At 42.6% G+C, this 25,906-nt stretch overlaps 1 protein-coding gene across 1 annotated transcript in view; it reads left to right on the top strand.

The window, feature by feature from the left end:
• Nucleotides 1-321: 321 nt before the first annotated feature.
• Nucleotides 322-25,906, top strand: part of LOC148040148 (ubiquitin-conjugating enzyme E2 7-like) — a 50,220-nt gene continuing 24,635 nt past the window's right edge. Inside the window, exons 1-2 of the mRNA XM_087697067.1 lie at nucleotides 322-585; nucleotides 753-855. Coding sequence (XP_087553193.1) covers nucleotides 540-585; nucleotides 753-855 — 149 coding nt within the window. The 5' untranslated portion in view covers nucleotides 322-539. The remainder of the gene's footprint in view (nucleotides 586-752; nucleotides 856-25,906) is intronic.

Genomic DNA, 25,906 nt, shown 5'->3' on the forward strand with positions numbered 1-25,906 from the left:
CTTTTGATCATTTTCCTCTAGCCCACCCCATTGACCAATCACTGTTGTAACCCACTAACCTTTAGTTACTAGCCCCTTTTGAAAAGGTGCTTTAGAGGATAAGCAAGAGTTCTCTTAACCCTACTGCCCCCAACCCCATCTAGTGTGTATATCAAAGGGGCAAGTGGTACCTCAATCCCATCCACTACCCCATGTTGTGACCCGGCTTTAAAAGATGCACACATGCATACATATACACACATACATGTACATAGACAAACGCACATACCTATGCATGTGCACATGAGTGAGCACGAGTAGAGGGATTTGCTTGAACCGTGGTCCTCATCACGGTGTGCCGTGAATAGTCTATAGTGGTTAGCCTTTTGATGTGCCACTTTCTCTCTCTCTCTCTCTCTCTGTCTCTCTAGTGCAGCAGCGATAGAGTTAAACACCATAGTTGAGACAGCCTCACCACTCTCGTGCTCACCACAACATCTAATCTTCACCTAATCTTCTCTTTCGACCATCTAAAGCCTCTGCCTTCTGGCTCTCCTGGTATGGCTGATACCCAGGCCAGTCTCCTCCTTCGGAAACAGCTTAAAGGTATTATTTGTCCCTTGATGAATTGATGTTTGTTGCCTAGTGAACGTATGGATCATGTAGCCATGGATGAAAGATCGAATGGATACATAACTGAGTCTGCTGGTGTTAGGTTTTGGATCGAACATGCCAGGTATTCTAACCACCACAGGTCCGTTGTTCATGTGCAGATCTATCCCGGCGTCCTGTGGAGGGCTTCTCAGCTGGATTGGTAGATGACTCCAACATTTTCGAATGGAATGTGACAATAATTGGACCGCCTGACACTCTTTAGTAAGTCAGTCACTTACAACGAGTACTCTTAATTGCTATAAGGCACCCCTGGTCGTACATATCTTCAAGAATAATGCTTGATAATATTGACTTTAAGGCTAGTATTCTGCCGACGTCTTTTAAATCACTCTTGAGATGGTTTTGTTTATACCTTCATTTATCAGACAAAAATTGGCCTTTCCATGCAATGTTTGGCATATCTGGAAGGAACTTTAATCTGAAGTTGATCTGGGTGCAAGATAAGGGTGCTCCCTTGATTTACTCACAACCCAGTAATTTTTCCTGGAATACTACGCCAATTTTAAGATGTCTTCAGCCAAGTGAATTGTAGGGACGACATAATCTTTACTATTCTTGCTTGGCTTGTTATATTGGAGACTAATTTAGTACCTGTGAGCTCTTTCATGTAGGCATATAGGCAGAGGGACAAGGTTTTCCTTTGTTATCAAATAGGACAAGTTTTCAAGAGAAAAGTTGGAAAATAATAATTAAGCTGGCGAATCACAGTGATTTGGTTCTCAAGTCATTTTTAACAAGGATACATTTACTTGGTCCAATATTGGAATGAGATGACTTCAGACTATGGCTTAGGATTACTCTCGGGACTGCGTAGATTCCATACTAGAATAATTTTCATAAGTTGCTACATATGTGGGACTGATTTGAGTGTTATACCTGTGCACAAGGCAACTTCTGTTACATAAATGGAACTACCCGTCAAACGTACATCAGGATGTTGCAGTGTACAGGTGTCTTTATCGAAGTCTTCCATTGCTGGAGATTGATGGTTCTGTTATGTAAAGTTGTTTCTATGAAGAGTTTCATTTCCCTCCGTTGCTTCTTGTTTTCTATTTCAAGACCAATACTGCTATGTCCAGCCCATATTAAATCAACAATCTGATTCCCTGAGGTAAGTGGTATTGCCTGCTACCAGATTCCAGCAATTACAGCTGGAGTCTTTGAGTGGCAGTCATTCCATTTGTACCTCTTGCAACTTGTGTACATTTTCAGGCTGGGAGTACTAAAGTTTTACATGGTCTATTGGCCTGCAATTCCCATATTTGGCCTATGAAGGGATGTCAAGTTCCAGCACTTTATCTTATCTTCTAATTAACTTTTTGTTCTCTGGTGATCAGGGATTCCTTGGTCTGCTTTTCTACTATGATTCTCCTGCATGTCTCAAGCTCATCAGAGACTGGGAAGAACTTTAAGTCTATGTCTTGAGACTGCACTATTGCACATGATGTGCTTTTTTGGTATCTGCACTTGTATATAGTGGATTACTGCCATAAGTAACTTGCAGTCAGGTACAACCATCCTAGGTCTGCTGTAACAATATCACTCTGATATTGAATGTTTGACCAATGTGCATTGTTTTAGCCTTTTTCTCTACAGATGGCAAAGCAAACATTGTAGCAAATTAGGCTTAGCTAAACCTCATATGCTCAAATTTCTCTGGTTTGATAGTGGTCGATGGCAGCCTAGATTACAAGTTCACCTGCTTATGAAAGAGAGTTGTTATTTAACCTCATTGCAGTGGGTGTGTTTAGACATATAAGTGGTCTATTCCATCTTAGTATTTGACCTCCTCAACAACTCTACAAGACTTTATGCATGGGGAATGACCTTGCAAGTAACGGTCCAGACAGGATCATTTCATGTGCGTGTCCTAGGAGGATTAACAAAAAAAATTATGGCAATGCTCTCCTACAGTCTATTCAAAATAGGTAAAGGATGAAGGAATCATGGTGCCTTTTGATGATCATATTGTTAAGTAACATAGAAATTGCCACAAATTTAGCACGTTTTTGGCTCTCAAAAGTCCTAAGATGAATTTCTTTAGTACTTTTAGGACTCTGGTAAGACAATTGGCTCAAAAGTTCTATAAAAGGAATCATTGTCATTGCCATTTTCATCTGTGTCCATCCTTCATCAGTGCCACCTCTCCTACCACTCCCTTCTGTCATCATCATCATCATCAAGATCATCATTGCCATCTATCATGTCTTCCTCTTGGTTCCGCTTCCATCCTGCTGCCCCTCTCTCCAAGTGCTGCTACCCTACTGGTGGAAGGCAACTGTTGTCATCCAAGCTGCTGTCTGCTGGCATCCAAGATCTTTCAGCTGCTGCATTTTGGCTTCTTCTGCCTGTTCCTCTGCTGGTTGTCATCTGTTGCTATGCTAGACTGCTCCAAATTGACAGATCTGCTGTGCTTTGCTGGCATCCCTATCCACATCAGGAATTTGACGTTTTGTTGGGAATGCCACCCACAACTATACACTTCCCATCTATGGCAATTAGTACCACGCTGTTTCTCAGTGATACTATGTTGGGCATATTGTCTATGCGCTTTGCATCTTAATGCTCGACAACTCGTATGCTTGGGATATTCTTCTCATGCTTATGTTTTGCCACTATATTACGCTTTGGCTATTGAGATGATTCTCATACCTTTGTCTAGTAAATATAGTTGTGTGGAGTTTTGGAATGGGGAAACCGAGACACATTTCGAATTCACGATACAGAGTTTTGGCCCAAGGCTGAAACAACGAAACGGGAAAATGGATTTTATGTATATTTCCAAGAATATTGTAATATTAGTCATAGATGAAGGGATAATACCATTTGCAAGTTGAATCTCTACACCAAAACACTTAGATTTCTTAACAATATGGAGTATACATGTAACATTTAAAAAGTTTTAGTGAGTTTACTTGATTCTACAAGTAACCAAAGATAGTAAGACTGTATAATCACAATCCATGAGTTTCAAAGACTTTCAAGATTAGGATTTAGAACTCAATATAAAAGATTGTAATATGCCATGAATGATGATATTAACAGTGAACAATCACATATTTATATTATCATTTGTGTCATATAGACTCAAAAAAGAGAGTGCTCAATAAACAATGATACGAAAAATAAATGCATGTAACATCATCTAAATGCCAATGATCCATGAACATGATCAACAAGTCTACAAAGTATAGTGTAGAAGAAATTGCGAAAATCAGTATGATCTATCTAGTGTGAATCATGACATATCTACTATCATCTATGATCTATCATCTAAAGATAATCAGTTCTTCATCCAAAGGTATCTCCTCTGTCTCGATCTCCTAAGGGCTACTATTAGTAGCACTAATATTGCCAGTAGAGGAAGAGGATTCATCATCATCATCCTTATCAATTTGAGAAGCCACTAGAGCTGTAGTATTGGAGGTAGTTGCATGTCGAAGTTGAGCTTCTCTCACTCTTAGGAGCCACACGGCCAGACTGTGTGATGCATAGTTGTAGACATCTCCTTATAAAGCATGTTATAGATATCTATCTCCTCCTTTAGAATGGTAGGAATATCTTTCTTTTTCTCTCTATTTTGACTCAAGTGTGGAAGTTGAATGCAAAATCAAGTGCAAGTTACAATGACAAAATACCAGTCTCTCTAGTTGGACAGTCTTCAACTTGTTTCTCTTGGTGTGAAACAAAGCCTATGTGTTTCACTTTCTCTTAATAGGACTACTACCACAATCCTATGAGAGAACATGAAGAGCCATTCTTTTTTACCAAATTCCAATAAGATTAGTGTTGGGATAAAGGTCCGGTTTAAACCCCTTGTGTATAGTACACGCACATTGTACATGTGAATGCACCCTTTAGGTGCCCTAAGTCTAAATACATTTTATTCTTTGTGTACCAACACATTGTTTGTACACTCTTATTGAATCGTACTTTCACTCTGCTCTCTCTCCAACCGTCACTCTCTCTCTCCAACCGTCACACTCTTGCTCACTCCTGCTCAACTTCCATCTCTCTCAGCTGTGCTCTTCTCACAACAGGTTAGAATTTAGGATTTGGAAAGTATTGACTGAATTCAAGATATAAAACAAAAAGAAGAAAAAATTCAGCATACTTATTTATGCTTATTATTTACTTATCAAGATTTTTGCTATACTTCTCCTACTAAGACATAAGATTGAGCTGTTGCGTCTCACACAACTTTGTATTGGGACATGCAACAGAGAGTATGATTATGAAACTTGAGGAGACCATCCTCAATACGTGCAATGATGGAGACATCTCCATTAGACCACTTATTAAAGTAATCTTATAGCCCCTTTTCAAGCTCCTCATTTGCATATTGATCCTTGCTAGGCCAAAGGGGATGCAAGCAATGTGTAATAGTATGGATTGGTTTGTGAAACTCTCTTGTTTCACTTTGCACCAATGTTTTGCACTATATAGCATTTATGAAAGTTAATCCACATATTTGATATAAATTAAGATAGGTTATAGATATGATTAAAAAAGAGAAACTAGAATGAAAGGTTATTGATACATGAGAAGAAGATGTTTCTATCTAGCGTCTCTTCAATCTTATCCATATATTCTGACAAGAGGCCTAGATTGCTGTCGTCTATGTTAGTGATCCTCAACATTGTGTAAATGGGAGTCAGAGGTTTCACCAATGTAGTTTCATAATCCCAATAAGCCCTATCCATGACATTTTTAATAAATGTCAAAGCCTTTGGCTGATGCTCCTCATCCCATGTAGCTAGCTTTCTAGAGAGAACCGTTCTCATGAGGCCTTGATAGACTCTAAGAAGCTTCTCCACAACAATGAACATGTAAGTAAAACGAGTGGTTGATGGCTTCAAAAGATCTAAATCATTGTTTGCCCTAAATGTAGTATGCACTCTAGGCCTCTTTGTGATGAATCTTACCATGCTTTAGCCTCTCTTGAAGAGGTCATCTATCCATCCAATCTTTTCCAAATCCTCCATGAGTAGATCCAAGCAATGTGGTGCACATGGAATCCACATGAACTTAGAGAACTCTCTCTCTAACAAAGCATCTATAGCTACACAATTACTACAATTTTCAATGATACCTTGCACTACATTTTTTGCACTAATCTCCAAAATGGCAGCCTTGACATCTCTATAAATGTAATCACTTGTATCATTAGCCTTGTTGTCGATGCATCTATGGCATGCAAGAATATGGTCCCTTTGCAAGAGGACACTAAGATGTTGTACACATTTCTCACACCTGATAGTGCAGCCATATTTTTGCCAAGTTGTCTTCAAATGCTGCATCTCTAGCTCTATAGCTTATTTCTCTCTAACAAGCTCACGTGTGCACAAAGCCTCATAGGTGGGGCCCTTCCACTCACATCCAATCTGACTAATGGCTGTGATGGTCCTTTTCTTTGTGCATGCAACATTGAAAGGGATGGCGCAGTGTATAAACAACCTCCTGATTACACAAGTAGCCTCTGCCTTTGCTTGCTTTTGAAAGGTTGTTGCAATATTTACCCTTTCTAAGGATCCCCTTGCTGCCCTAGTGGTACTTGCACTTGTTGACGAGCTAGTATCGCCATGCCCACCCCTAGGATGTGGCAAAGGAGTGCTTGAAGCAATTGCCAACAACAACACCATCTATGCACACTCTACCCCTCTTTAGGTCACTCATCTATGGTATGTGGTGGAACTATAGGACATGCAATTTGCCATGAAATGTTGACGGGTTCTCCCAAATCTATGGAAAGGACAACCGTGTGTAATTGTGCTTGTAAAACATTTGTATTTAGGATGAAATCTTTTTCAACTTTCGGAGCAAGTTTCTCCCTATCCCATCTAGGGGGGAGACTAGCAATCTTGATCTCTCTCTTATTACTTTTAATTCTCTCATTCTCCTTGATTATTGATGTAACCTCTTTACAAGAATGTGTTGAGTCAGATGAATTCACTTTTTGTTTTTGGTTGGCCAGAGAGAGAGAGAGAGAGAGAGAGAGAGAGAGAGAGAGAGAGAGAGAGAGAGAGAGAGAGAGAGAGAGAGAGAGAGAGAGAGAGAGAATAGAGACAAGGAACGCCCGTTCCGGCACATAGGAACGGATTAACGCGTTTCAAGAGGTTTGAGCCCAGGAAACGTTGGTAGAACGTTCCAGGCCGTTTCTTGACCCGTTCCCTCCCGTTCCGGGTCGTTCCCTGTCCATTCCAGGGCCGTTCCTTGTTTGGAACGGCCGTTCCAGCACAATATATTTTTTTAATTTTTAATTTTTACTTTCATTTGAGCGGGCTCGTTTCACGCTTGTTGGTTGTTGCGCTCCCGCTGACTCCTTGGCCCGTTTCTCGCCGACTGTGCCCGTTGCTCGCGAGTCGCGTTGTTGCTCCTGCTCGCCGACTGCACTCCCGCTAAGTGTCCTTGGCTCGCGTTGCTCCCGCCTACTCCCGCCGCCTGCTCCGCTTGCTCCGCCTGCCCCGCCGACTATCCCGCCAACTATCTCACCTGCCCCGCTTGCCCCCACTGCCTACTCCCACCTGCTCTCGAGACCCGCCTACCTCTCCTGCTTGCCTGGCCCGCCTCTCTTGCCTGGCGTGACTCCTGCCCATGATTAGGTGAGGTCTCGAGGATCATTATCTCGATTCTCTCCCAAATTTGGGGCATTTTGGATCAGACTTCAGTTGTTGGTAGTTGCCCCAAAATTTGGGCCTTTCTCAAGGATTGGAATTTGGGACTTAAATTTGGCTGCAATGTCCCCAAATTTGGGGCATTGGGATCCATAATCCCGGGATCTAAAAGAGCCCCCAAATTTGGGGCATTTTAAATCGGTCATTGTGCCAAATTTGGGAGCTGAAAATGCGCCAAATTTTGGGGCATTTTCAGCAAGGGAATGCAGGTTGGAATGCCCCAAATTTGGGGCATTTTGAGTCAGTCATCAATCCCCAAGTTTGGGAGCTGAAAATACGCCAAATTTTGGGGCATTTTCAGCAAGGGAATGCAGGCTAGAATGCCCCAAATTTGTGGCATTTTCAGTAAAAGGAATGCAGGCTGAAGTAGCACCAAAGTTCTGACATTTTTAGCATTGCTAAAAATTTAACACACGCATGTTGAAAATTTGGCTGCAAATTTCTGCAATTTTATTGAACTTTACTGACTATTTGTCACTTTTATATAGATGGCAGCATTGACATCTATGGGATCTTCATCATCCTCAGCAAGTACTTCATCAACAACTGGACGAAGTCGAAGCACTACTTGGTCATGGTGGGATGAGGTAGATGCAGGGGTGCCATTGAGAGGTGGAGGGGCTCGCCCTTGGAAATGCAAACTTTGCTCTTATGCTCGCATTAGTGGGGCTGATAAAGTGAGAGACCATCTTCTACTCGAGGAGGGGAAAGAGGTGCATTTTTGCACCAATGTATCAATTGAGAAAAGGTAGGAGTTACTTGACCGCATAGCCACTTCTATGGGGAATTCACATGCCAGGAGGACTCCAAATGTAGCAGTGGATCCAACATGGACTCCAAGGCCAGCAGGGCATGGTGCTTCATGTAGAAGACCACCAGGATTAGTGGCTACACAGCCTTCTTGTGCGCCATCAGTGGCAGCAGGTCATGGCGTTAGACAAAGTTCATTGCACACTTCATGGGAACCAAAGAAAAAAGAGGAAACAGATGCAGCAGTGGCACGCTTTTTTTACCATGACCATATTGCATTCAAATCAGCCAGGTCACCTTATTTTTTAAATATGGTGACAAAGATTGCAGAGTATGGACCCACATATAAGCCCCCTTCATCAGAAACTATTAGGACTACATTGCTTCAGAAGGAGAAAGTAGCCATAGAGATTGCAACAACAAATATTCACAATCTATGGGCAAGAAATGGAGTGACATTGATAGCAGATGGATGGAGTGACACACGCCATAGGTCCATACATGGCGTTGTCGCATATTCTCTTGGAGATGTATACTTTATTGGTAGTCATGATGCTTGAGAGACTAGAAAGAGTACAGATGTATTGGCATCCGAGTGGTGCGAGGCAGTGCAGGCTGTTGGGGCAGAAAATGTAGTGCAGTTTGTGGCAGATGGTAAACCTACAAACAGGGCAGTAGGAAACATTTTAATGGCAATGCATCCACATATCACCTTTAGTCCATGCATGGCACATTGCTTGAATAACTTGTTGAAGGATATTGGGGACTTGCCATGGATCGCATCTCTTGTTACGGAAGGCAACAAGCTTATCACATTTATATGTAATCATCAATACTTGCATGCTGAGTTTCACAAGAGAAGTGACAAAGAACTTCTCAAATACTTGGATACACGATTTGCATATAACTTTCTTATGCTTGGTCGGTTGCACTATTGCAAAGGTGCAATTAGGGAGCTATTTTCTAGTGATGAGTATGAAAATTGGACTAGGGCTGCCATGGCTATAGTTGTGTTATGCAATGCGTATGTCTCTGATAGAGATTTTTGGGATGAGGTGAATCGCACCAACCAAATGGTTGATCCTGTTATGCACATGTTGAGGCTTGTAGATGGCATGGATCCATGCATTGGAAAGATCTATGAAGGTATGGATTGCATGATTGAGAGGTTGGAGAGTTTGGAACCAAATGTAGATAGGTATGAGCAGATCAAGGATTATTTGGCCAATAAGTGTTGATGGTGACACTAGGGACTAATATTAATTAATTAATTAATGCTAGTCTAAGGGTCATAGAGATTGGGAACCACTCCAGGTTGCAAATGGTCTAGCTAATTTAATTACGGATTGACACATTTAATTTTGGGCAAGGTTAGAAGGGGTGAAATTAATTTTGGGCAAGGTCAGTAGGGCTGAAATTTATTTTCAGGATTATTTAATTATGAAAATTAATTAAATGGTTGGATAATGCTGAAATATGGGTTTAGAAGGTTGCCACTTGGCAAAATACCCATACAAACTAAGAAAACGTTTTTTAGGGGTTGGGTCTCAGCCATTTAGTTAGTTTATAGCTTAGGAGAGAGAGAGAGAGAGAGAGCTCCTAGTTCATTTTTTGATCAGAGAGGAGCAATTTGCTGTAGAAGATAGCCATTTGGGGGCCTCTGCAAGCGGGGGATAGCAAGGAGTCACCTTCCAAGGGATGGCAATAGCATTGCTGATCAGGTGATAGCATTTTGGAGGTGTTTAGTAGTAGGGCGATTGCATTAAATGTAAGTTGGAGCAGACAATAGGGAGAATTTTGGGTTTTCTCGCAAAGAAAATTAGATTTCTCTCTCATCTTGACTTTCTCTCATCTTTTCCAACCCACTTTCAGGAGACCTCAACATTTCTCAGCCATTTTGAGCAGATGTTAGCGAAATTTGGTGGGGACAACATAGAGATCTCTATTGTAAACCCTAAATTTCTGTAGAAATTAGGATTTAGCAGTCACCTTGGGATCCATGCCAATAGAAGAAGGTATTGTATATTAAAATTAACACCATGAAATTCATGGAATTGATAGGGATTTCAGATGCCAAGCCATCCATTGTGAATTGGGGCAACATTTGGCTAGTTGGTGGTTCCATTTGTGTAATTTCTAGGTGTAAATCAAGGGGCAATTGGCCCAAATTGTTTTTGATTGTATGTATAGTGAGGGGCTTTTGGATTAGCAAAGGATATTATGGAATCTCAATTGTACTCAATCCATGAGCAATTAAAGATACAAAAAATACCAAAAGGGGCGTTTGTTTTGGGGCCAACCAGGTGTCTATTGTCCAAGATTATTAAGGTAAATTTTGCAGTTTAATTTATGTTTCTTTGCCGATTGCTGTAATTAGGTGCTTAATCAGGAAATTACTATCCTCTCCAAGAAGAAAGGTTGGTTTCATAGTTCCATTGCCGGTGATTAGCCTGCATTTTCAGCATGTGGTGCCAAACGACAGGCTATTGCTATCTCTCGCACCGCACGATTGTTACAATACTTGCGTTTTTGTTGTTTAGCAGGCCATCTACATTAGCAAACACCTCTCCTATTATCTCTTGGTAGTTCTCTGCCTCGGTACTCTCTCATCTTCAACCAGTGGTTATTGCACTTAGGATCCGTCTTTGATGGACGTTACTCTTCGACATTGTATTGCTCTGCCCTTGGGCATTTTGTACACTCTTACATTCATTTACAACATTCATTCACTTTAGAGTTTCTTCTCTCTGTGTTTGAGTTTTGAGTTTTTGCGTTAGGGTTTGAGTTTTGCTTGTCTCTATCTAAGTCTTTGTGTTTCAGTCTTGGTCATAGGTGTTATGTTTCCTCAGTGCAAACCCTAGCATATCTTCGCATGGTATTAGAGTTGGTGCTGTTCTAAAGAGTATCTTGCGGTGATTGTGGAGGCTAGTTTTTGTGCGAGACACACATGCAACTTGATTCTGACTCAACCTTCTTCTTTGGATCCTATGATTCCCTATGAGGCTTCTCCATCATTGAAGCCTCTAAGAAGGCATTATGAAGGTAGACACACCTTACCTTTACTATCTTTTTATTCTAATTTTGGTCACCTTACATATGAAGAGTTTGAGGATTACTTGTGCATCACGTATAGTTCGGTTTACACTCCTCCAATGAGTGTTATTATTCTGTTTGGATAGATTGGTGAGATTGGCCATCTCTTTGATCTTGGAGGGACCACAACATTTGGCGTGTCTGGTGATCCATCTTCTTTATCACAGCTAGGCCTTGTGTTAGATTTGTATAACCCTTTTGAGTCATATGAGCTAAAACCCTCTCCTGTTTCTTCTTTTGTTGTGTAGGATCTGCATGATTTTCAGTATGTTAACTTTAATAGAGGAGGCTATTGAGAAACCCACTTCTTCAATTCGCACACTTTATTTAGGGTTTCACACTGATAGCCCCAAAAAGGGTTGGTGTCCACATTTTGGCCACTTTTTCAATGGATGCCTACACAGTGGTGCACCACCCTAGACAACTTATGTCTATAAATAGGTAGTCACTTCTTCATAGAAACAGGGAATGCCTGTTCCGGCACTTAGGAACGGATTAACGCATTCCGGGAGGTCCGAGCCTAGGAAATGCTGGCAGAACGTTCTAGCCCGCTCCCTGTCCCATTCCCGCCCGTTCTAGGCTGTTCCCTGGCCGTTCCTTGTTTGGAATGGCCGTTCCGGCAGCGGGACATTATTTTTTCTATAAAAAACGTTGATCGCGTCCTATCCCGCCTCGCGCCAGTTGGCCCGCCTCTCGCTTGCCTGACCTGCCTCCCACCTCTCGTGCCTCTCTCGATTGCTTGGCCTGATTGCTTGGCGCCCGACTGGCAGGCCCACCTCCCGTGACTCCCACCTCTCTCGCCTGCTTGGCGCTCGACTACCAGGCCCACCTCCCACGACTCCCACCTCTCTCGCCTGCCTGGCGCCTCTCCCTCCTGCTTAAAATTGATATATATCTCTAGATGAATCTAGGCTTAAGTGTTGAACCTCTCTCTCTCTCTCTATATATATATATATATATATATATATATATATATATATATATATATATATATATATATATATAATGTCGTTCCCTCCGTCCCCGTTCCCTAACTTTGGGCGTTCCCCTTGTTTCGGGAGGTCCCGTTTCCGTTTCCGTTCCCCGTTCCTGGTAACTATACACTTCGTACAATCCTACCTCTCTCTTCAGTCATTCTTGACCACCTTCTTTGGTCACCACCACCACTTTCCTTTTCTCACCAGCCCCTTCCATTGCCCTCACACCCCTTCCATTGCCCTCACACCCCTTCAAGAGGACATTACAATTCGTGGTTTGTGGCTGCCTTCACCCTTCCTCTTCTGTTGCAGGCACCCTATCCCAGCATCAAGTTTTGCATTTGGAGCATCTTCCACTTGGTGTCACCATCATCTGCTTAGCATCAACACCCTTCTCCTTCAGGCTCCACCTTCATCTGCGTTTTTTGGTGTGGAGACCTTCTCCTTGCCTCGCGTCATCATCTCTAGCTTGGCGTCAGGAACCTAGCCTCTGGCGATAGTCTCCATCATTGAGCATCAGTAATTTTATCACTCGTCTATCACAAGGGCTGTTGGAACTTGCGTTTTTGTAGTGTGGCTCCTCCTCCATGAGTTAGTGTCACTTGTCTATCTCAAGGGTCGTTGGGACGTGCATTTTTGCAGCCTGGCTTCTTTCTCCATTACCTAGTGTCACTCGTCTGTCGTAGAGGTTGTTGGGACTTGGTGTTTTTGCAGCCTCACTCATCCTCCATCATCTAGTGTCATCCTTATTTACTTGGTGTCAGCATCTGGGCTGCTCTTCTTGCGTTTGACAACTTTGACACTATGGGGTTTGCATTTTGTTGCCCAAGTCACTGCCTAACATTAGAGAACTGCGGTTTGCTCCCTCAACAACTAGTGATCATCTTCCACATCTCCAATGGCATTAGAGGATTGCGGTCCGCTCCCTCGACAGTTGTCTTTTATCTTCCAGTGATTACTTTGATGGCCCATTGCCTAGAGGACTGTGTCACCATGCAGATTTCCCACAAGTACTGCCACTTGATTCAGACAAGACAATGCAGTTATCTTTTGAGCTTTAGCTCTGGTGTATCAACTTTCCTTCTCATAGTATGATTCAATGCATCATGACCATGCTCTTGTATTTCAGAGTTTCTCTTCTCTCTTAGTGTTTGTCGTATACATTGTGTTACTCCCCGTAAACCTTAATATCTCTCTGCATTGTCGCTTATTTTGACATGGAATCAGAGCATACTTGTTATTTTTGACATGGTATCAGAGTGCAAGAGCTTAGGGAGCTAAAGACCCTGTTCATCAAAGAAGGCAAAGACATGTTGTAGATTTAGCATCATCTATTGATTTCCCCCTTCATTTTTGTTGCATCACCAGGAGACAGAGATAGCCTTCTCTTCCTCTCCTACCCACCCTCCCTTTTATAGGTTGACACTTTGGTGCTATGACTTCTCCACAGGTAGATGGACAGATCACTAGGTGCTCCTTTTTTGCAATCATTGAAACCCCCACCAATGCTTGCTGCCATGGACCTTTGCTCCCTACCCCGTCGGAGTATATGCATCTACCCCACCCCCAAGCACTTGTTGTACCATCTCTCCCTTCTGGGCCACAGAGTTTATTTTGCACTGACTTTCAGATTTTTATGCTCAAGGCAAGAAGACGCATCCAATGTGCACTGAGCCCTTTCAAACCATAGGAGGATCGACTGGTACCATGGCCTCCTCATGATCACCCCAATGCGTTCTTTGTGTACCATCACAATTTGGTACATCTGTCTCTGTGTTCACTCTCGCGCACGGGAAGAGAACAATAGGTCATCACTTCTGTAGGTAGGCGACAGCGTGGCAGGTTGGTGACAGCAGGCGGCAGTCAGCAATAGGTTACAGCGTTAGTTTCAGGTCAGCATGGACCAGATGGTACTTCACGACGACGAGTGGTAGTCAGTTTTGACTAGAGAGACAGCAAGTGACAGCTCATGACAGGTCATACTGGTCCGTGCAAGTCACTCAGCGAGTTTTAGGCAGTGCAGGCCAGATTCGTATAAATTTTTAAATATTTTAGCAAGCAAGCCCCCTATCCACTGATGGGGGTTCATGTGCATAAGCACAACTCAAAGATTTGTGCCCAAAAATTTGGGCTTTTCCCAGATTTGGTGCCGTTCATGCATAACAGTGATGTTTGACCCGGAAATTGCAAAAATTATGCACATTGGTGTTGAAATTTTTGGGCCTTTTCATGTATCAGTGAAATTTCGCTCAGCTGAGCCGAATTTACTGACATTGGTGCACATTTGCACTTGAGAAATTTGGGGCTTTTGCAAATTTTGTGAAATTTTGCTAAATTTGCCTGTTCTATTCTCTCGGGAACATGTATTAATGCAATCGGGGCAGATTGGTCAATGAAATTTTGGGGCTTTTGCTGAAATTTGTGAATTTTGGCAAAATTGATGTGTGAAATGCACTTTTGGGACATTGCTGAAGCAATCTTGGTGCTGTGACCATTGTGATTCAAGTTTATTATCTCCCACTTGTGAGATTTTGGAGAAATTTTAGAGAATTTTGGTGGTTTTTTGTGTATTAGAAGTGCTCTTGGGCACATATGTATGCAATACACATGTTAGGCAGCTCCTATTGAGTTGATGTATTGCTGAATATTCATGCAGCAGTCTTAGTGATCTTTTGTAGATTTGGGATTGTTACATATGTAATTTTGGTGATATTGCTAAAGTGGGAGTCACCTTACAGTGATGTGTGCATGGAATGTATACTGAAATTTCAGTTATATTGATGAAACTCATCCTTTCTACTGCTGTACATGTATTTGGACCAAATCTTGCTCTTATTTTTTGAAAATTTGGGCTGAAATTAGCTGAATATTCAACTTGTTATTCGTTGTCATAAAATACAGCATTCATACTTGGCACTTTGCTGAAAACTGGCCACTAATGCTTCTAGCAGCAGTGACACTAAATCCCTCCTTGAAATTAAGAGGTTTGATGGCACTGGCTTTGATCTATGGAAGGACAAGATGCAAGGCATTTTGTTTCTCAAGGATTGTGATGATGCTCTCTTGGAAACTAAGCTTGTAGCTATGACAGATGAGGATTGGGCCAGACTCAACAAGAAGGCCATTGCATACATTAAAATGGTTGTATTTGATGATGTACTTATAGACATTAAACGTCTTGATACAACTTATGCTATATGGAAAAAGTTAACGGATACTATGATAATACAACTCCCATAAATCAAGTGCATCTCATGCACAAGCTTGTGAACATGTAGTTGGATGAATCTAAGTTAGCATTTGACCATTCGAGTGCTTTCATAGGGATTTTGAGTCAATTGCAAGACTTTGGTTTGCAGCCCTTCAATAATAAACTGAAGGCTATTTTCTTGTTGATGACTTTGCTTGATAGTTGGGAGTTTTTCGTTGTTTCATTTAGCAACGACCTTGCTTTAACCTTTGATGGTGTTAGGGGATCTATCCTCAATGAGGAGATGAGAAGAAAGTTCAATGGAGAAAACAGTTGTTCAGCCTATCATCTTAGAGGTAGGTCAGAGAAGAGAGGTAATGCAACAAATAAAGGCAAAAGTAGGAGTAAAAGCAAGGGCAAACAACAGGATGTTACTTGCTGTTAGTGTGGGCATAAAGGGCGTAAAAAGCCTAATTGCCTGTACTACAAGAAAGAGCAAGCAAGAAAGAAACAACAAGGAAAGAAAAAGAAAAATGACAAGAAAGATGATGATAGCTCTCCCTCAAAAGAAGTTGCAAAGGCAAATGTTGCATCTAGTGTGGTCATTGAAGAGCTCTCTGACACTGGAGAGATACTTGTTGTAGCCTCATGCAATGATGTAGATATTATAGCAGCACAGTAGGTGATATGCACATCACCAAAAGGGAGGTAATTGATGCTTTACTTTTAGCTCATGATGGGCTGTCCCGATCATGGATAGTGGACAATGGTGTCTCTTTTCATGTTATCCCTCTTTGGAGTCATTTTCAGAATACACTGTAGGTTGCCTAGGCAAGGTTTACTTAGGCAACAACTATGCATGTGAGAAAGAGGGTGTAGGTACCATTCACTTGGCCCTTGAAAATGGCTAGGAGCTGATTTTACAAGATGTCAGATATGTACTTGGCATAAAGAAAAGTCTATTGTCAGTTGGGCAGCTTGATGCAAGAGGATATTTTACTACCTTTGGTGGTGGATTTTGGAAGGTCTATATTCTGATTGTTAAAGGCAGCAAAAAGGGGACTTTGTACTATTTGCATTGTAAAGAATTACCTAGCAAGTTCTTGGTTGTAGCTAAAGTTCATTCACAGATGAAACTTTGGCACAAAAGACTTGGCCATATGAGCCAGAAAGGCCTTTAGGTTCTCTCCTCTCTAGGGAGATTTGATGTAAAAGGCTCTGCTCTCGAATTTTAATTTTGTAATGATTGCATATGTAGAAAATATGCGAAGTCTCCTTATTACTCTGGTGGTGTTAAGAAGTTCAATGCTCTTGATTTAGTACACTTTGATGTGTGCACTATGCTTGTTATTTCATATGGGGATGCATGATGCTTTGTTACTTTATTGATGATTTCAGTAGAAAGTCATGGGTGTATGTGTTAAAGAGCAAAAAGAAAGTGTTGGATGCCTTTAAAAGGTTTCATGCTTTTGTTACCACATAGAAAGGGCTTAAGTTAAAAGCTATAAGAATGGATAATGGGGGCGAGTATGTTTATAATGAGTTCAAAAAGTTTTGTGAGATGCATAGCATTAAGTGGGAGTTGATAATCCTGCATCAATTGGCATGGTTGAAAGATATAATCGTACACTTTGTGAGAGAGTTAGATGCATGCTGTCCATAGCTAATCTCCCGTAGCAATTTGGGGAGTGGCTCTAAAAACTGCAGTTCATGTATGCAATTGCTCTCCCAATCGTGCATTAGAAAATTGCATTCTCGAAAAGGTTTGGTTTGGCAAAACTTGCTTCATATGACCATTTGCGTGTCTTTGGTTGTGATGCCTTCATGCATGTTCCTATAGATCAGAGGACTAAACTAGACATGAAATCCATCAAGGATATCTTCATGGGATATGGAGATGAGGGAGAGATGAGTGGTAGAGTTTGGCTCCCTCAAAGCAGGAAGATAGTACGTAGCCGAGACGTAGTATTTAATGAGGCAAAATTGCTGAAACATACCACACAGGATGACCTTTGATAAAAAGGTGGTCAAATTTCAGCATGAATAGCTAGCTATTCAGCAGCTATTAGCTGAAGATTCTGTTCCTTTTGATGCTGAAAATGAGCAGCAACCAATTGTGCTACAGCTAGAAGATAATGGACAGCAAATAGATGCACAGGTTGGAATAGGACCACAAGAAAAACGCACTGAAAATAGGTTACAACAGCAAGGAAATGCTGAAAATCAGCCACCTACTAATGGTGTGCACATACCTGATGATGTAGGCCTATTACTTGACAATACAAATCATTGGGTAAGAAGGTCTACACGTGTCAAAAGGCAGCCATAGAGGTTTTAGCCATCTCTGGATTGCATTTTGTTGATTGATGAGGGTGAGCCTCTGACATTTAGAGAGGCACAGCCATGTGAAAACAATAGAAAGTGGGAGCTTGCTATGCAGGAAGAGATGAAGTCTCTGTATGCAAATAACACATGGGAGCTTGTATCTTTGCCCAAGGATAGGAAAGCTATCCCCAATAAATGGGTTTACAAAGTGAAATGTATTGATTGGAAGCCCAAGTACAAGGCATGTTTGGTTGCTAAGGGCTATACATAGTAGGAAGGCATAGACTTCCAAGCGGTATTTTACCAGTAGTGAAGATGACTATGCTCTGTGTTTTGTTTGCTCTCACTGCATCCTTGGATTTAGAGTTGGATCAGATGGATGTGAAGACTGCTTTTCTTCATGGTGACTTGGATGAAGAGTTGTACATGAAACAACCAGAAGGTATCGCTATTCTAGGGAAAGTGTGTCAGAGTGCAATGATGCAGAAGCGTAGGACAAAGACTGAGAGAGAGTGAACACACACACACACACACACACACACACACACAGAGGAGAGTGTAAATGCAGAAAATCTGTAGTGTAGTATGTTGTATAAGAGTGCAGAAATTAACAAGGGAGCAGAGGAAATATCTACGTATGTCTCCGACTTGATGACCTCGATCTCCGTTAGCGCGAGCACAGGCTGTCTCAGCCAACAAATCTCAAGATTAGAATCTGAAATAATGAATGCTGGAGTGTGCCACGAACTGGCTATAAATAGCCAAAAAATAGGAAATTCCCAGCACTGCATAAAACTGGGTGATTGCAGCAAATTGTGCCACGTGGCACCCTGTCCGACCAGCTGATGTGGCATCCTCTGTGACTGCACTTTGGCCGTACTGCTCTGCCCACGGCCGTATAGGGAATGACTCTCTAACACCCCTCTCAGATCCTGGACAAGGCAGAAGACTGAGGGATCTGGAATGTTGCCGAAGAAGAGCCTGGGGAAGCGCCTTCGTAAACAAATCCGCAAGATTATCCTCCGTCTTGCAGAACTCCATATCAATGGTGCCATCCAAAAGCTTCTCCCGAATGAAGTAATACTAGATCTCAATGTGCTTCGTCCGGGCATGGAATACTGGATTCCGTACCAAGGCAATGCAACTCTCATTGTTGCACCGCAGTAGAGTAGGACGAGTTTGGGGGCAGCCAAGCTCCTCCAACAATCTTTGAAGCCACACAACCTCACATGTGGTGGAAGACGCAGCCCGATACTTTGCCTCAGTAGAAGAAAGGGCTACCGTGGGCTGCTTCTTGCTACTCCAAGAGATAACACCTGTACCGAAGATAAAACAGTAGCCTGTAGTAGATCGTTGGTGGTCCACATTGCCAGCCCAATTCCAGTCACTCCAACCTGCAAGAACTAAAATCTGAAGCATCTGAACTTGTGGGATAAGAAATCCCTAAGTTAGAAGTCCCCCTTAAATACCGAAGAATCCTTAGGGCAGCCTGCTAATGCACCTATTTGGGTTCCATTATGAACCCTGCCAAAAGACCCACAGCAAAACAAAGATCAACATGAGTGTTGAGAAGCCAAATCAAGGATCCAATCAACTGACGGTAGCATGAAGCATCCATCACAGGAGAATCCGAGTGTGAAGTGGCCTTCCAATTCGGATCCATAGGAGTAGTAATGGGCCGACAAGTCTCCATTTCAAAAGTCACCAAGAGCTCTTGAATGTACCTCTGCTAAGAGAGAAAAATCTCTCTCGGATCTTATGTGCATGATCCCTTGTCAAAATCAAATCATCAACATATAACACAAACAAACACACAACTAAACTCGGAAGTGTGCACATAAAGCTGCGGATCGGCTGTAGAATGCCGATATCCCAACTTCGACTGAAGAAACGAGTCAATCTTCTCGTTCCATGCACACGGAGCTTGCTTGAGGCCATACAAGGCCTTCTTCAACCTGTAAACTTTCCCATCCGAGGATCCAAAGCCAGGAGGCTGCTCAATATAGATCTCCTCCTGCAAGTCACCATTAAGAAAGGCTGACTTCACATCTAGCTGATAGACAGGCCATCTCCGATGACCAACCAAGGCAAGAATAGCTCGAATAGTCACCATACAAGTAGTGGGGGCAAAAGTATCATGAAAATCAATGCCTGGGCGCTGAGTAAAACCTTTAGCAACAAGGCGAGCCTTGTGCTTGTCCAAAGAACCATTGCTAAGGTATTTGGTCTTGAAGACCCACTTGACACCAATCACCTTCTTGTGAGAGGGACGAGGCACAAGAGACCAAGTGCCATTCCTCTCAATAGCCTCCAACTCGGCTTCCATGGCCTTCCGCCAATGATTAGACTGCAAAGCCTCCTTCACTGAAGTGGGCTCACGATCCTGCATAACACGGGTCAGCAAACAATAGTTGGAGCAAACAAGCTCCGAAGAATGTGCTTGGTTCCTCCGTGACCTTTGCAGTCCATCTTGCAGTTCCCACTCCTCAGAGACCCCCTCGATCCCTGAATCTCGGAGTGTGTCACGGGCCCAACGAGGAGGAGGATGAACCTCTCCGCGTCGCTCTCCATTTGTTGAAGACTCAGGAACATCCACCGGTGAAAGCTCCTTGGGGGTGACCGGTGGAAGAGAAGACTCTGAATCAAAAGAAGAATCTCCATCAAGAGGCTCTGGCTCCAAGGAACTGTGTCGGGAGCCCAACTCTCCCCTGGATCTCCAAAGATGGGGTGCTCCTCACCTCCCTCTGTGGCCGGAACTTCCACAAACCGCACATCTCGGCTCGTGTAGACATTCCGCTCGACGGGATCAAACAAACGATAACCTTGGGATTGGGAGCTATAGCCAACAAAAACCTGTCGTCGAGAAGCCGCCTCGAACTTATCACACTATGTCTTCGGAATGTGCACATAAGCATCACACCCAAAGATCCTGAAATAAGAGACATCAGGGTTAGTCTCGAAGTAAGCCTCAAAAGGTGTCATCCTGTCAATGGCCGAAATGGGAGATCGATTGAGGATGTGAATTGCGGTAGCCACTGCCTCGGCCCACAGAAACTGAGGTGTCTGTTGGTGCTTCATCATGGTGCATGCCATGTCGATCACACTTCGGTTCTTCCGCTCCAAAATGCCATTCTCTTGGGGAGTATTGGTGTTAGCAAACTCTTGGTGAATGCCTTTATCTGCACAAAAACAAGCAAACTCATTAGAAATAAATTCACCTCCCTTGTTTGAATGTAAGGTCTTTAGTCTCGTTGTCCAGAACGGTTCTCTTCAAAGAGAAGCCAATTCTTGAAGTGAGAGAAAGCCTCTGACTTTAAAGTCAAGAAATAGGTCCAAGTCATCTTGCTGTAGTCATCTACGATCAACATGAAGTACAAGCTCCCCTTTAGGGACTCAATCCTCATCGGGCCACAAAGATCCGTAGATACAAGCTCCACGGGTGAAGTAGACCGCCTAGAAGCTTTGTTAGGAATCGCATCCCGATGCAGTTTCCCACGAATGTAGGAGACACATGGCTGATGGCTTACCACTATGTCTGGAAATCCTCGGAAAAACGACCCTTGCGACGCCTTTCGAAGGTACTCGTAGTTTAGGTGGCCAAACCGAGCATGCCATAGCTCGGACTGTGTCTGAGAAGTAGGAAGAAGAGAAGTAAGAGCTGAAGAAGACTTCAATTTGTAGACGCCATTCTCCTCATACCCTGCAGAGAGAACCTTTCTCAATCCACGATCAAGGACTCCAACAATATCACTGTCAAACTCCACCAAGAGGCCAAGAGCACAAATCTTATGGACTGAAAGTAAATGATTCCCCAAACCTGGTACATGCAACACCTCAGAAGTGTGGGTATCACCATGTCCATTTGGAATAAGCTGCATCTCACCCCGCACAGCAATAGACATAGAAGAGCTGTCTCCAATGAGAATTTGTCCACGCGAAGGTCGCAAATGGGCAACATCAACGGAAGGAGGAGTTGTGTGCCGTGAGGCACCACTATCCACAATCCACTCTCGGGCCTGGGGAGCTATCGTGGCAGCATCAGAAGTCTTCGATGTAGAGTCCTCAATGATTGCTAAGTGTAGAAAAGCAGCTGATGAAGGTGTAGCCACCGCTCCAAAATTCTTCATGTCCTTCTTCTTGGTATCCTTCTTGTCTTTGTTGGGGCAATCCTTCTTCCAGTGACCGGTTTTTCCACAAATTGTCCTCTTTTTTCTCCTTTTGGTCCTTTTCCTTCTTCTGAGAGGCTTGACCAACCGATGCCTCCGATTTGGAAGCATTGTGTCCCTTCAATTGTTCCTCGTGGTCCAAGACCATAGGAACCAACTCTTCCCACCGAAGAGTTGACTCCCGCCTTGATGCAATAAGAGCGGAATAAAAAGTACTGAATCGTAGCGGCAACTGGGATAGTAAAGTGATCGCCATGTCTTCTTCGGAGGAAATAGGCTTCCCCACATTTTGAACTTGCATTTGAAGCTGCCGAAGCTTGTTGATGTGTTCCCGAAGCGAAGAAGACTTATTTACGAACAAGGTCCGCATCTGCACCTCCAAAGAAACCCTCTTCATTAGGATTATCCGATTGTACATCTGGTCGAGCTCCAACCATATCTCTCGAGCCACCAACAAGTGCTTGATGTGAACTATCACGGCTGTAGTGCAAGACAGAAATAGAAAAGATCGAATCTTGGCATTTAGTTTGTCCCAATGAGACTGGGCCTTGGTCAACTCCGCATGAGCATTGGAAGAGAGTTTGGACTGATCCCTCATCGAGGGTCTGTTAATCTCCTCCATCACCAGTTTTGCCAAATCATAAGACTCCAAAATGGCCAACATCATCACCCGCCAAATGCAGTAATTGTCACCATCAAGCTTTTGATCTAATGGAAGAGCTGGTAAGATAGGCACCTTCCTGTCCATGATTGCTTGGAACTCCAAATCAGTCTTTGTAGACATGTTAACATGCAATAGCTGCATAAACACAAAATCAGCCCCCTCTGATTGTGAAAACGCAGCCTTCTAGGGCTGGTTCCTCCGCTGCCCAAACCTTCTTCACCCGCTGGAGGTGATGAAAAGGTAAAATCTGCAATGGAAGACCTCAAACACAGCCTTCCTCCCCTTCGAACAACAATAACCTGCAGCAAATTCACCGATTAGACTCCTTTCTCGCACGCCCACGCTCGCTTCAGCCTTGATACGATGCACAGCCCTCCCGCTCACCCTCGAATCTTGGAAATGCAGCCTTGTGTCGTGTTGAAATCTCCTCTTCAGATAGGTTCAGCCTTCAGTCAGTCCATCTTCACCACTTTGATACCATGTCAGAGTGCAGCGATGCGAAAGCGTAGGACAAAGACTGAGAGAGAGTGAACACAGAGAGAAGAGAGAGAGAGAAAAGGAGAAAGTGTAAACGCAGAAAATCTGCGATGTAGTATACTGTATAAGAGTGCAGAAATACACAGGGGGGCAGAGGAAATATCTGTGTATGTCTCCGACTTGATGACCTCGATCTCCGTCAGCCCGGTCTCAGCCAACAGATCTCACGATCAGAACCTGAAATAATGAATGCTGGAGTGCGCCACGAACTGGCTATAACGAGCCAAAAAATAGGAAATTCCCAGCACCAGGTCGGCTGCATTTAAGGCAGCCGACTGCAGCAAACTGTGCCACGTGGCACCCCGTCCGACCAGCTGACGTGGCATCCTCTGCGACTGCACTCTGGCCGTACTGCTCTGCCCACAGCTGTATAGGGAATGACTTCTAACAAAGAGCATCTGGTTTGTAAGCTGAAACACAGCTTATATGGGCTGAAACAAACCCTTAGATAGTGGTATAAAAAGTTTGATACCTTCATGCTCAGGCATGGATTTAAACGCAGTCATGCAGATCATTGCTTATATGCTAAAAAGGTTGATAATGGAAGCCTTATTGTGCTGGTTTTATATGTGGTTGAGATGCTGATTGCAAGAAAGCATAAGAGTACTTCGAATGCTCTTAAAAGGTAGCTGAGTTCAGCCTTCTCAATGAAAGATTTGGGGGTAGCTGAACACATTTTGGGCATGCGCATTAAAAGAGATAGAGAGCAACACTTGTTTCTCTCACAAGACAAGTACTTTAGCAAAGTACTTCACATGTTTAATATGGCTGATGCTAAGCCTCTTGTTGTGCCTTTACCGCCACATACAAAGCTTAGCAAAGCTGATTGCCCAAAGGATGATGCAGTTGCTAGTGCTATGAAGGGCATACCTCATGCATCAGCTTGTGAATCTTTGATGTATGCCATGGTTGCAACTCACCCTGACATTGCTCATGTAGTGGGAGTTGTTAGTAGATTCATGTCTAACCTTTGCAAGTCACATTGGGAAGCAGTGAAATGTATCTTCAGATACTTCAAGTAGCCTTGAGTAGTTATTAGCCCTTACACCAACATTAATTAATTAGTTAATGCCTAGTCTCTAATCACCACTGACATTAGTGGTCAATAAACTAGTCTAGGCTAAAATTTGACATCGGGTATAACCTAGTACTTGTCAAGCATAACTTATTACAACTTTTACCTTTGATATCTACTGCATCCTCGGGGTCCTTGGCTCGTTATCATGAAATAACTACCATGTGCATCACATGTGTCAAACAATCTTGCACATTTGATTAATAATTTAATCTAATGTTATCTGTAAGATTAAAGCATCTCAAAATTTCACGTCCCCATGATAGTATCCATGATACCTTTGATCTTTGGGAGTTTGTTACCCACCCTATTTATCATCTAGTGGAGGATTCCAGAGTTGGATCATCGATGGATCGTGTGGCCTTATGGGATTGGCTCAACTCTAGATCCTGATATTTTCTCTTTACAGGATTTTGTCCTAGTGCATGTGCGCAGGTTGTGAAAAGAAGTGGAAGTGTGGACAAAGCTTGCTTCTTTGTACCATCAGAAGACCTTTGCCCACTGGATTACTCTTGAGAAGAAATGAGGATGCTCGCTGTTGATGATTCTCCTTCCATGAAGGATCATATCAACAAGTTAAAGGACATGATGGATGAGCTTGCGTCCCTCGGCAGGATGATCTCTTCATAGGATATGGACATGATTCTTTTGACTCAGCTGCCATCTCCCCGGTTTGATGTCTTCTACACTAGCCTTCTTACATCATGGTGGCCATTTGGAATTTTCTAGGCATTTATTATGCCATGACCAACATTTATGGCATTTTCAGATTTAGTTGGCCAGTTTAGGGGGTTTGTGGCTATTTGTAGCCGTTCCCCACTTAGTAGTCATACACATTATCAGGTCATCTTCCTTCCTTCTAATATCAGGTCATCTCTGGTGTTGCCGTTATCATCAACTTGATGCCTCAGGAAGTGTGCCAGAAATTGGAAGCTCCAAGACTTGGATCCAACAAGGTTGAAGTTGTTTTTAGAGATTGAAGACTTGCAAGTCATTTTGGATAGCAAGGAGAGTTGGAATACCGAAAGGGATTGGGAGAATCCCATTGTATATCAACTTCTTCTTCAATTAAGTTAAATAAATACCGAAATGGGTGCTAGTTTTGGAGCCAACAGGGTGTCCATCGTCGAAGATTATAAGTTAATTTGCATTTCTCAATTTTGTAATAAATGTTACTTCTGTAACTAAGTTTCCCTAACATAGAACAAAGGAGATTATCTTTGATAATAAATCTCTTTGTTTCTTCACCATTGTTATTTGTTCTAATGAAAGCTTTTATTATTGAGATATTTTGTCATCTTCTTCTCATAGTTGAGCCAAATTATGATGATCAATGAAGACAAGCTCCATATTCTAAATCTTGATGTGCGTTCTTTACAAAAGAATTGTTATTTCATTATCTTTATAATTTACATATGGAAGTTCAAAATCATAATATTATAGTGCCAAAATCCACCTAAAAAGTGTACCAAGAGGATGTTTTCTCTTAATTAATTAAAGTTACAAAATAGAAATATCCATGAAGAGCAAGTGTATGTGTGGGCCCACAAATTATATTGTGAATGAGCTTTAATTTCTTTGAGGTGTTGACACATCTGTCCTTCAAAAATGGTTGGCAATGCATCTTTCCAATAATGCATCCTTTACATAGGTGGTGTTGTTTAGGGGGCTCTACAATGTCTAGAATGTCCTTCACGATGTGGAGTTGTCATAGAAGTTGCAAACTCTTGTAGCTTTTGCGACCAAAGTGGGAATGCTAGAGATGTGCTATCTCTAGTGGTCTCTTAGATAGATGGTGGTG

Source organism: Lygodium microphyllum, chromosome 2 (genome assembly GCF_053477565.2).
Source record: "Lygodium microphyllum isolate KBCC chromosome 2, Lygodium_microphyllum_v1.1.10, whole genome shotgun sequence".
Taxonomy (NCBI): domain Eukaryota; kingdom Viridiplantae; phylum Streptophyta; class Polypodiopsida; order Schizaeales; family Lygodiaceae; genus Lygodium; species Lygodium microphyllum.